Genomic DNA, 13270 nt, shown 5'->3' on the forward strand with positions numbered 1-13270 from the left:
ACTTCTAGTTCTCATCTATATTCTAAAAGGTTTACCTGCTGGGTTGGATGGGAGAAAGTAAGAGGACATATTGAGAATATTGTGTTATTCGTGCAAGTAAAACGGAGGTCCTCGTTTTTCGTAGAGCTTTTTATTCGCAAGAGACTCTCTCAAAATATCATGTATGTGTGATTCAGTTCATAGATAATGTAATTGGATGCTTTTTTGCTGTATCTATTGCCACTGGCTTAGTACAGGGTTAGGTAGCTTCAAACTGTGTAGTCAGGGACAAGTTGCATTTTCTTTTTCTCTTTTTCACCTAAGACAGTGTTAGGTGAGCTTAAGTGATTGTTCTGTAAAGTTAAGAAACACCTCAGCAGTCAAAGCTACTGATGCTGTTAAAATTAATGTGTATTCAGTATTTCCAGAGGCTTCTTCCAAATTTCAAACAGATAGTGCAATGGGGCATTTTCAAGAAAAATTATTTGATTTTGGAAATTATTCAATATTATATATTAATACCATATACCATAGATTAATGTTATATTTTATATTATATATATTATATATCATATATTAATACTATATAATATTCAATGTATTTTTTTTTTAGGATCCTTTAATAAAAAGACCTAACCCTCTCCCTGTATCTGTACCCTACTTGAGCCCTTTGGTACTGCGTAAGGAGCTTGAATCACTATTGGAAAATGAGGGAGAGCAAGTAATCCATACATCCAAATTCATTAATCAGCATCCCATAATTTTCTGGAACCTAGTTTGGTATTTCCGACGGTTGGACCTACCTAGCAACTTACCTGGACTCATTCTAACATCTGAACATTGTAATGATGGAGTGCAGGTTAGTGACATTTTTTGTTAGTTTACTGTAATATGTTCACTTCTAAATTTGAGGGTTTAGTTAAAAATAAATAAATAAATAGGTAAGTGCCTTCTGAGTAGCTGGGATTAAATAAATTATGTGTTACTGTCTTTTTTAATATATTACTAGCAGATAAGCTTGTTTTCCAAAAAGAATCTTGAAAGATAGAGAGTGAAAACATCACTCATTCTAGTCAAGCTATTCTTTTTTTTTTTTCTTTTAAAAAGAAATTTCTTTTAAAAAGAAAAAAAAAAGAATAGCTTGACTAGAATGAGTGATGTTTTCACTCTCTATCTTTCAAGATTCTTTTTGGAAAACAAGCTTATCTGCTAGTAATTTATTTAAAATTTATTTAAAATTTTATATTTAAAATATTTAAAATATTTTAAATTTTAAATTTAAAATATTTAATTTTTTTTTAAAAAGAAAAAAAAAAAAGCCAGAGTAGATTCATTGAAGGAAACAAGATATGTTTGTGGAGATTTAACAGATTACAACGTATTGTAATACATGTTGTGGACTGCCATAATTTGGTACATAAAATTTTCAAGTTCTTGGGCAAGATTCTTTGTTCTTTTCTGCTATTCACACTTCAGTGAGTTTCACTGCTATATAAATAGAATAAAATAATTAATGCTATCTTTTCAATATTTTGTCTTCCCTATTTTAAGGAACAGATGTTTTTCATATACCTATACGAATTGTGTATGTAAATGCCAAATTCCTTGACTATTTGTATTTGTCTCACGTGATAAATAATTTGCTGTCTGCTTATAAACTTACAAAACTAATACGTATTAAAAAAAAAAACCTACTGTGGAGTGTGCCATAGAATTTTCTAAGAAATGTGGCTGAACACTAATACTGATAAAATCTAAAGCATATGGAAATATAAAATGCATTAGCAGAGAAAATCACAAGATGGGACATGAAATTGTGATTACTACTTTAAATTCATACACTACTGGCTTATTATACTTGTCCACTGATTCTTATTGTATTAGTGATTCCAGTGGCACTTAATTTTATATTTTTTTAAATATTTTGTAAAAATTGAGCTATTGTTTTGAGTGACAGATGTTTTATGATGGAAATAATGGTTCATATTAGTATGAAAATACAGTTTCTGTTTTAACTGCTGGACAGATGAGCACATATTTACGCATATCAAGACTCACTCAAATCTAAGACTGTAATAAGTAGTACAAAATGAGAAATATGTTTAGTTCACAAAAAGTAGTTCAGGATACATAACCAAATACTTTTTGCAGATACACATAGAAAACTGAGCAATCTTCATATGTCAAGCTAGACTGGAAGAGGCTGTTAAATGTTGCAATGTATGTGACTCTGCTCCTGAAAATGCAGACATCAGTTGTTCTTATTTGTTTTATTCCATATAAGTGAAGTAAATCTATTTTTTTGTTTGCAAAATGAGCATAAGAACAGTTTTTTGAGCAATAAGTGTGCACGTATGTTCTTAAAACTTTTTGTCTTTCCTCATGTTTTTAGCTTCCTTTGACATCTCTCGCTCAAGATAGCAAGCTAGTATACATACAACTTCTGTGGGACAACATCAACCTCCACCAAGAGCCTGGGGAGCCTCTGTATATATCTTGGAGAAATCTCAGTAAGTAAAATAAATGATATGAGTAAACAGAGTAAAGAGCTTATAGAAAGAAACTGCTTTTTTGTAGTGTCTGAAGGTATACCACCCACCTAGCTGGAAAGCTTTTTAGTGTGTGAAGCATCTACAGTCTCTTAGGTACTTAACATTGTTTCAACGTCCAATTATTTGTTATGATATTTTCCCGAACTGTGTGAAAAGATACGTAACCTGTTCTTTATATGCCATATGCTTACAAACAGGATGGAAGCATTTGTTCTAGATTCGTTGTTTAAAAAAAAATCTTCACTCAGTTTGATTGTTCACTGCAATACCTGAATGTATCTGTACAGACAGAAAGAAAAAGACTGTACTACAGAAGAGTACCTTGTACTTTTATAAATGAATGAAAGGTTGCAAGTCCAATTAATAAGTACATTTGACAGCCTACTTGGCTGTCATAAAATAATATCCAAGAAAGCCTTTGCCTAGTGTAGTTTGGTTTGGAAGGATGAAAAAGCATCATGTGGCAGACTGGTTCTGAGAACTCCTGAGAACTTTAAGATACCTTTACTTCTATCGGTTAAAAAAAAAAACAAAAACAAAAACAAAACACACGAATGGGAAAAAAACAAAACAAAACAAAACAACCTTTGACCTAATTTCTCTGTCTGCATTTTGACTTTTAAAGTCCAGGCTAAAAGTTAGCTCTTGCTCTAAGGAATTAAAAACGGGTTGTCCAAAGTGTCCTAAAACTAAGCAGGCCGATCAGAAAATTACTCAAGAGCACAGAATAAGATGTATTTTCCTCAACTTCTATAGAAGCATATTAATTTGAGTATAATATATGAAAAGCTGACCCAAAGCACTTAGACTTGAAAATGCATAAATACATGCATTTATATACATAGGCCTGTTTTAAATGTTGTGCTGGGGGAAAAAAAAACTGCAGTAGTATTGCAGAGCAGCTCTACAGAAAGTATTTGGAAAACCATAATGAATGACAATTTTATGAAACTCTCAAGTCAACATGGTTAGGCTCCTGGCTAAGTCTACATTTCATTTACGCATCATGTGCTTACTGCCTAATCTGTAGCTTTTTTTTTTGCCAGTAAATGGAATTTATATCTTCATGAGCCATTTTCTAAAAAATAATAGTATTATTCTAGAACTAGGAATGCGAACAACAAATCATGATGGTAAATGACTTGATCACTTTCTTTCTCATTTGGTGCAACTGTACTTTATTTCAATGTGTAACCCAAAGTTATCATCAATGAATTTGCAAGTGTCTTTCAGGAAAGGCTTTGATAAGAAATGTTTGAAAAGCAAGTGTTTGCTTTTTCTTTTCTACTTTGCATATAAATAAATAAAAAGTTCATTCTAAGAAGGCTAAGTACAGTTTTTTTTTATTTGAGCTAATAACTATGACAGGTAACATCCAAAGCTAGAGTCTCTTCAGTCTCTTGTACTTCTCTGTTATATGGGAATACTTGATGCGTTCTGTCTCTTCTGTAGTGAAGGAAAGCGGACAAAGGTAACACATTTCTGTAGATTGAATAGAGGTTCTATATATATTTCATTTTTGAAGTGAATTTGTGCTTGCTAATTTGAAAATCTACCATTCTACGTTTACCAGATTCTTCTGAAAAGAGACTGTCCACAGTGGCAGAAGATCAGCAGGCAGTGAACACTTTATTGGAGAACATCAAACTAAGCATTCAACACAACAATGTTGTTAAACCAATCCACCTCCTTCTACAGAATGTTAAGCCAGATGTGAAACGACAAAGGTAAAGGGACTATCTTTTTTCTTGCTTCCCACTCAAAGTTAAGTAAGATCAGACCATAATCACTTCAAAATGATAATTCCATAAGGATTTCTGAGGAATATTCAGTATCTTCTGCGTCTACCAAATGCTGTGTTTATTTGTAAATATTTGTTACTCCCCATGTTTACAAAAAAAATGTATTCTGTTGCCAGATGCAAAATTCATCCAAATCAAATGGATAAATATGATTATTTAATCAAAGTGAGCATTTTAAAATTAATTAAAAAGAGAAAAAGAAAACAAATAAACAAACAAACCATGGGTACTGATTACATAGACTTGGGTGTTGTTTCCACACCTAGAAGATTAAGTCCAAGTGCACAGCATCCTGTTGCAGTACCTGGAATATTCTCCAAACAACCTAAATACAGCTATGGAAATTATACCAATCTGGAGTACTAGCTAATAAAAGTGGATCCACAAGCAAAGTTGAGATTTGTAAATAATGCTGTACATCTTGCAATCTGCACGGTAATTCAAAAAGGTTTTCATGCAAAAGCATGTAGTCTGGAGTAAATTACTGTAGATGCAAGGTTTGTTCAAGAGTCAATCATGTAAAGTTAATCTTTGCTCCTGTGGTTTGTAAGTACTAAAAACAAACAAACAAAAGAACTAATCTGCGTAAAGAAGAATCTTTATCAGTTCCACAAGGAAAGGTTTAATATCCATTTATTTAGTAGTACCAGTTCTGAGATAGATCATGGCTTTCTGAAACAAATAACAAAGTATGGCTGATCTCTGAAATAAGCCTGTTCTCTGTCCTTAATCCTCAGACAGGAATTAGTTAATAAATAACTAGTGCTGTATTTTACGTTTCTTGTTTTTCTGGAGGCTTTCTGTGGTGTATTTGGCAGGGAGATTTTATAGGCATTGTAACTGCTAGGAGTTGTGGTTAATATAACTTCCCATGTTACGGAAAATATTCAGGCATGAAAAAACTTTAAGCTACTGATCATGTAGATCAATTGCTTTCTCCACAAGCAAGATAACAGTACAGTTACAGAAAGAGCATAATGGAAGATTAACTTCTTGAACAGTGACTTTCTAAACTGTGAATAGTTATTTTTCCACTGATTTATCCTTCACAATATTTCCTAGGAGTTTTTACAGAGAAATCCTTTTCCTCTCTCTGGTGTCTCTTGGAAGAGAGAACATTGACATCGGTAAGTAGTAGTAGTAGTAATAATAATAACAATAATAATGTGGTATGTGTACAAAATATGTGTACACTTTGTATGAAAACTAGTGAAGAAATTCAGCATTTGATCGATGAGTAACTGTTCAATTACTGCATTTTTAGAGAAAAGGTCCTTGCTGTCATAGGTGTTCCTTTTCTGAAAATCTAGTCCAGATGGGGATGTTAATTTCCACTTTGAATAAAATAAGTAATTATTTTAAACAAAGGTTATTACCTTAAAGCTTTGCCTTATGTCTGAAAACTTGCTCCCACTCTTGCCTATCTTCTCTGACCCACGTACCCTGTAGTGTTGTTCTGTGTCTTCTAGACACCTGCTTGCCAATGTTTCCTGCTGACCCCTACTCTAGCATTTATTTAGCACTATGCAAACAAGGGAGACTCCCTTCCCTTGTGGCATCTGATAGGAAATATTCTGGAGCCACACAGTGCAGTTTGGGCCTCCACTGCAATGCTTTTTGACATTACAGCCTGAAAATGCTTTTCGAGTTTTCTGAGAGGTGGTATTTTTGGGGGGAAAAAAAGCAAAACAAATGAGTACCTAGTTCAGTTAACTTGAGATAATCATTTTTTTATTATATAAAAATGACCAAAAGCATTTTAGTAGTAACAGTATTGTTCTCTGTACATGGTTTCTTAAATGACTTCAACAATGCTCTTTCTATTTCAGAGGTCTTTGATAGTGAATACAGACTTGCACATAAAAATCTACCAAAGGATGATCTTGAAAAGATGCAGAAAATAGATGCTCCACCAAGCAGCAGAGTTGAGTATTGTAGGAAGTACTTTGGAGCACCTTTTATATAAAAAAGAGGGAAGCACAGAACTAAACTTCTGCAAGACAAAAGTAGGTGAACAAACCAGGAGTATGGGGATATATATATATATACATATACATATACTTTTGAATCCTAGAAGGTGATAACTGAGCAATTTGTCAGTGATTTCATTGATCTACAGCATATAACCTTGTCTTTCATCTCATGAGAGAGTGTAAAGGATTTTAAAATGTTTTTAAAATATATTAATAGGGTGAGTTGGTTTCAGTGATTTATCTGCAATTTCTTTCCTGCATGTATTTGTTCTTTTCTTTCCTCAAATCTTTCCCCAGAATCTCAAGCTGTTCAGAAAGGCAATAATTAAACAGGAGCCTATAGTTGGTGACTTTCTTAAGGGCCTTCAATATTTGTGTATTTTAATGTGAAAGACCTTTCCTGCTGCATAATGCTTAGGTTCTTTCGGTACTTCAGTACTTCTTTAAAATGACCTTTTGCATTGTTGTGCAGTATATATGTATGAATGTAAATATTTGAGTCCTTGTTTTGGAAATTGCAATGAAGTTGCCTTTTTCAGATCACAGCACCTAAAATTTCTACCATTGTCCTGATCCTTGTCCCACTCAGTATTCAAAATGATCTTTGACTTCACTTTTTCGTAATGTATGTCTATAGTCATAAAATCTAGAAACTTGCATTCATATTTCCTATATACTCTATCCTGACAAATTGAAGATCCTGTGAACATACTGATGTTTTCTGCAAGAGAATTATAGGTTTCTCCAATTAGCTGCTTGGAAATGAATGGCTTTCTACAAGTTACACAGGAAACTTAGACATTAGTATTCAGAGAAAGTTTGTCAAACAGATGCTGTCTGAAAACATTATGCTCTATACTGTATGCATGTATGCTTTGAAAATGTATTTTCCTTGATCTCTTTATTGCCCTCCCCCATGATTTCATGCTAGCCTGTGGGTTAATTGTTTTGCACTGATTAGTCCAAATTTAATATTTCAATTAAAACGTATTTATAATTGTGGTCGTCAAGGTGTGACTTCACACAAATGAAGTGCTTGAATGAATGATCTGAAGAGATGATAAATCCATCGTTAGCTTGCATCTTGTAAACTAGATGCTTTCTCACCTCACATATTTAGTGTACAACAGTAATCGTATCCTTGGCAAGAAGAGCCTGGACATGGGTCTACAGTTTAAATGTTTCTGTTACTTGAGAAATATGACAAGATTTATTCCATTTTTTGTTTTTGCTGAAATTTAACTGAGTGGCTTTTCTAATGGAATGATTCTTGGAGAAAGAAGAGAAAGATTGGTAGCATGGTAAAGGAGCATAGCTCAAACTATAATCCCATCTGAGTATGAATGTATTTACTTCATACTAGCCTTTCTTAAAGATTTTTATTCTTGAAAATGATGAGGGATGAAAATCTGTCTGAAACCACTTCCAGCTAAAACATCAAAAGCATTTTTTTATAACAATGAAACAAAGGATTTGCACTATTTGTGACAAAATATGTTTGCATAATAGACTGATTCCTTGCATTTGTCTAAAAGTGCTGATCCTAAGTTAATACTGGGGATATTGCCTGGACAGATTCTTTCCTGATGAAAATATTGTGCTGTCTCAACAATTAAAAGTGAAGAACACAATGACTTCTTTTTTTGTTCTTTATTCTTTGGGGTTTATGAACAGTTGCTTGCTGATATCAGACCTATATCACAATGGAAGAGTTGAGCCTGATTCTTCATACTTAATCTTTTTCTCCTTTTATATAATTTACATGCACAGTTACATCCTTTTAAACAAAATGTTTCTCTGAAGCATTCTTCCTATTTAATTCCTCTACATAGAAAAAGGGGCAAATTTCACTCTAAAACTGTATACTGACATTAAATGTACAGCCATACACGAATAATTTTGAGTATTGAATGGATAAACAACCATATGATTGTGACTCAACTTACAAGGAATGAAGTTTTAGTGATCCTTAATTCTCCCAGCTCATTAAAAAGAAAAATATGTCCAGTAAGTCCTGTTCTACATAACTGGTGATATTCAGACTGTTTTTACACCATGGTAAGTAATACAGAAATAAATAATAGTAATAAAGCTTAATTTTAAAACAACCTTCTTACTTGGTGATGAAAATACTGATTAATTGGGAAATAGTATAGTAGAAACAGTCAGGGTAGAGTGTGTCTACTACATCTAGTGCTAAATGTCAGGCTTTACAGTACATACATACGGAAACTAGGAAAGAAAACAATATTACCTGAGGAAAAAGGATGCCTGCATGATTTCAGGTCATCTTTGGAGATGGCTGAACTTGCTTTGATTTGCTCCTGTGTATTGATGTTTCTGAACACTACAAATTAGTTTCTATTCCTGTTGTATGTAACTCAGTTTTAGAGTGGTAGAAGTTCTGCATGGAATTATTTGAAATCATTAAATGCCTACTGATACTAACTCTTTTAATATAGACGTAAAGGCAAAGGTGAGCACTTAATATTTTTAATTTTGATTGCTAATGCATAGTTTTCAATAGCCTGTTACTCAGCTGGCTCTCAAGTGAAATCCATAATTAAAATTAAAAAGGAGAACTCTGAAAATATTTAGTTATCTTTCAGATGATAAGGAGATTCTTTTTAAGAAAGCAAAACACCACAAACAAGACACGTTCACAAAAATTTGAAAGGAATGGGAATCAACTGTTTACTTGTTAAGTTGCTTTCTCTCCTTGCAAGTGCATGGTGGCAGTTCCTGTTCCTCTGTCTGACTATTAGGTCTCCTACAACCAGGTGGAGGCTGCAGGTGTTCCTAGATAGATTTGTGAGATGCAGACTTCTCTAATTCAAATTCTAAAAGCACTACAGTCGTGCTGAAGAAAAGTGCTTATCGTGGCTCAATACCCATACACTCTAGAATCTGTTTAAAACTAAAGAGGGGAAAAGTCTCCAAAAGCTTCGTATGAGTTCATTTCAAACACCTGTCTTTCTGAACATGGGACAGTAAAGGCCTAAGACATTGTTATCTGCAGTTAGTAACAGCATAAACTACTTGGGCTTTGTAGGAATAATTTAGTTGCCTACAAATGTTCCTGTTCCTGGTAATCCAAATCTTGGTTATTTGAATCCATAATGCATAAATGAGTTGGACAAGGGTACTGGGGAGGAGGGAGGTGGATAAACTTGGTCTTGATTCTGTTTTCCTCTTAATTGAAGCAGAAAAAGTAGCATCCTTGCCTCTAAATATTCTGTATAGTCTGACAGATACTTAGCAGCTAGCGCTCAAGGAGAAGCTGGGTTTTTGAACATGTTTTATAAACTTGAAGAAAATGGTCATAGATCAATATTCCATTCAAAACCTGTGATGTTTGCACAAAATAAGGGTACAAACCAAACTGTGTACATATGTGGGAGCAAACTCTTAATGAACTTTCAAGTAAGCCCAAGAAGTCAGAAAGTTTGTATTGGAATAACTAATATCACAGAGAAGCTTCCTTGAATTGTTGCCCTAAGAACATTCGATTCGTTAGTCGTGCTGAGAAGATATTATCTTGCACCTTTCCCCTAGCTATGAAAGCTAGATACAACTTGCGTGTCAAACTGCCTTTTTTTTTTTTTTTAAGAATTAAAACAACAAAGAAATAGGAGTCTTTAAGGTTTTAAAATCAGGATTCTGAAAGATTTTTTATTGTGAATATATTCTGGCACATTGCCAACCTATAATAACTTTGAAACCCCGGTGTGCATAGAGGACTGATATGGCTGCAGTATTGGCACAGTAAAAGGTACCAGCTTTCACATGTTAATAGAAACATCTGTATGTTACTTATAGTCATATCTTGTCTTCACATTCTATATAATTCAAGCTTAGAAAACAGAAGTTTGATAGAAAGTATTGAAATCAGCATGTGTGTTTTAAACTCAGTTTGTTTTGCAAACAACTTTGTCTTAGTACTAGTGGAATTTCACATCGGTTAAGCTCAAGCTACATTGCACTTATGTTAATGAGTACTTTTATTCCACTGTAACTGTGAATTAATGGCTTTTTGTATTGCTGCAGTTAGAATAATACACCTTCCTTTGAATTTACTGCTTCCCTTGAATAACTGCAACATAGGTGCACATTTTCAAAGTGTATATTAAATTAGATCATAGAAATTATATTTTTTAAACAAATTATTAAATACAAGTAACTGAAGAATCCACTCATTCTCTTTTCGAAGTTACTTCAGTGCAGGTAACTTTATTTCATTAAATGGTAAGCTGGACACCTTGCAGAACTATACCTTTTTTTTTCTTCTTTTAACTAATAAAAACTTCACAGTGCCTTCTATGTTTCAGCTTTTCTTCATAGACCTTTAAAAGAAATAAATGAAACACCCTTGTAACTTCTAAATCTTAAAACTCAACTTTTGAATTGGACTGTAGTTCTGTTTCCTACTCTGCTGTATATCATTGTGCATATGGTGAAAGAAAAGGATTGTTTTACCTTTTTTTCAGTCTGCATCAATCAGTGGTGCAAATTAAAGGGATTGTTTGATGTTTATAGAAGCACATTAAACTCCTCCTAGGAGTTTAAAATAAACTGTCATGAGGATGAGAGGATGTGGTGTGAATAAATTATGAATTTATGGAGTTGGGGAATTTTCTATAATGCAATAAAATTTGCACTGGTTTAGAGGCTGTTTTGAGTTGTTGAAAAATGGCATCCATTTACTGTGCTTTGATTAATGAGTGTTTCTATAATGTTTTGTACATGTGACAAATGTTGCTTGAGATTAAAAGGGCACTCTGCATATTCTGAATTTTGTATAGATATTCTAGAGGAATAAACATTTTTTATTGTATTTCACAAAATAAAGTATGTACAAATCCTTTGTGAAATTTCACTTGTTCAGCTTCTTTTACCATTGGACCGTACCTGCTTGATAGAATTTAATCTTAAATGCAAATTCAGCTTGTAGTTGGGCAAAACCAGAGACTTTCAACTGCCTCATTGAATTGTTTTGCAGAGTATCTCAGTAAATTTGTAATGGTGGGAAAGAGCTGGAGCAGTCGAGGCGGGGCAGAGGGAAGACAAAAAACAGGACGGTCCTGGGCAGATTTCATTCATGAGAGAGGATGGCTCCAAGGCACAACAAGTGAGCCATACACACATAGCAAGACCAATAAAGGCAGAAAAAAATGAAAAACGGGCTGCTGGAAGCAGCGTACTGGGTTTGGCTGGGATGTTAACATTCCCTGCAGCAGTCCACACAGTGCTGTGCTCTGCACTTGTAGCTGGAACAGCAGTGTTATCACACCAGTGTTGTGTCTGCCACGGAGCGGTGCTGGCACAGCATCTCTCTTTAACTCTCCTAGGGGGTGGGCAAAAAGTGAGAAGAGAAACATCACCAGGGCAGCTGACCTAAACCAACCAAAGGGATATTCCGTACCATGTGATGTCACACTCAGCAATAAAAGGTGGAAACAGGAAGAAGAGGGGAGGGGTGGGCTCTTCTTGTGAAAACGTCAGTCCTCCTCCCGAACACCGGCTACGTGCGTTGAGGCCTTGCTTCAAGGATGTGGTCAATCATCGCTCATTTGTGGGAAGTAGAGAGTAATTTCTTTCCTCTGCACCTCCACATAGCCTTCATTTGTTTTGTTTATTTTTCCCTTTCCTTTTTTTCCCCCTTTAAATTGTTTAGTTAATAATAATCTTTCTTCAGTAATTATTTTCCCTTTAGTTAAATTATCCTTATCTCAACCAGTGAGTCATTCTTTACTTTTACTTCTTCCCCTCCTCATCTAAGGATGAGGAGTGAGAGACCAGTTGTGTTTAACTGCCTAGCACAGTAAAACCACCACAGGCAGAAACCTTGTCTGAAGGGAAGTCAAGGATCCTGGCTTCCTATTGATAGAGCTGCTGCTCTCTGCTGGCCAGGAGAAGCATCCATCCCTGACCAGGTGGGTGGGAGCAAGTGTGCAGCTGTATGTCGCTTAACACCTGCTGGGAATTCTGTTTTTGTTTCAGTGACTTTGCAGTAGAGGAAGTAGAGTTGTGCTTTCACAGTGATGGACTCTTGCAGATTGCAAGAGATGCTGGTGCACCTCCTGCCTCAAATCATAGTTGTGGGGTTAGGTTCAAAATGAAAGTAAATACATTTCAGGTGGAAATGAAATTTAAGCAGTAGAAATTGCCAGTTGACTGGCCAAGTGCTTCAGGCCTTCTTTCACAATTGAGGATCTTTCAGACTCCCTCCTCTATGGCAATTACTTCACTAATCTCCTAGTAAAAATAATACTAGACCCCTAAAGACCTTTCTGTTTGAAGAAATAGCTGTATAACAGAAGTGGCTTGTGGAAATCACAGAATTTCTAGGTTGGAAGAGACTTCCAAGATCACCTAGTCCAACCCCTGACCTAACACTAACAGTCCCCACTAAACCATATCCCTAAGCTCTACATCTAAACGTCTTTTGAAGACCTCCAGGGATGGTGACTCCACCACTTCCCTGGGCAGCCTGTTCCAATGCCTAACAGCCCTCTTGGTAAAGAAGCTCTTCTTAATATCCAACCTAAACCTCCCCTGGCACAACTTTAACCCATTCCCCCTCATCCTTTTGCCAGGCACGTGGGAGAATAGTCCAATCCCCACCTTGCTACAGCCTCCTTTAGTGTACTTACAGAAAGCAATAAGGTCGCCCCTGAGCCTCCTCTTCTCCAGGCTGAACAAGCCCAGCTCCCTCAGCCGCTCACTCTTAGGACTTGTTCTCCAGGCCCCTCACCAGCTTCGTCGCCCTTCTCTGCACCCGCTCAAGCACCTCCATGTCCTTCTTGTAGCGAGGGGCCCAAAACTGAACACAGTACTCGAGGTGCGGCCTCACCAGAGCCAACTACAGGGGGACGATCACCTCCCTAGCCCTGCTGGTCACACTGTTCCTGATACAAGCCAGGATGCCGTTGGCCTTCTTGGCCACCTGAGCACACTGCTGGCT

The 13270-nt window shown here is 35.4% G+C and overlaps 1 protein-coding gene across 2 annotated transcripts in view; it reads left to right on the forward strand.

Moving 5' to 3' along the window:
• The window catches only part of DENND4C (DENN domain containing 4C), a 67046-nt gene extending 59743 nt beyond the window's left edge, over positions 1-7303 (forward strand). For both annotated transcript variants that reach the window (XM_032205320.1, XM_032205319.1), the window contains 5 exons: positions 593-838; positions 2372-2489; positions 4105-4258; positions 5396-5460; positions 6163-7303. In XM_032205320.1, the coding sequence (XP_032061211.1) occupies positions 593-838; positions 2372-2489; positions 4105-4258; positions 5396-5460; positions 6163-6299 (720 nt within the window). In that variant the 3' untranslated portion in view covers positions 6300-7303. The remainder of the gene's footprint in view (positions 1-592; positions 839-2371; positions 2490-4104; positions 4259-5395; positions 5461-6162) is intronic.
• The last annotated feature ends 5967 nt before the right edge of the window (positions 7304-13270 follow it).

This window comes from Aythya fuligula, chromosome Z (genome assembly GCF_009819795.1).
Source record: "Aythya fuligula isolate bAytFul2 chromosome Z, bAytFul2.pri, whole genome shotgun sequence".
In the NCBI taxonomy this organism is placed as follows: Eukaryota; Metazoa; Chordata; class Aves; order Anseriformes; family Anatidae; genus Aythya; species Aythya fuligula.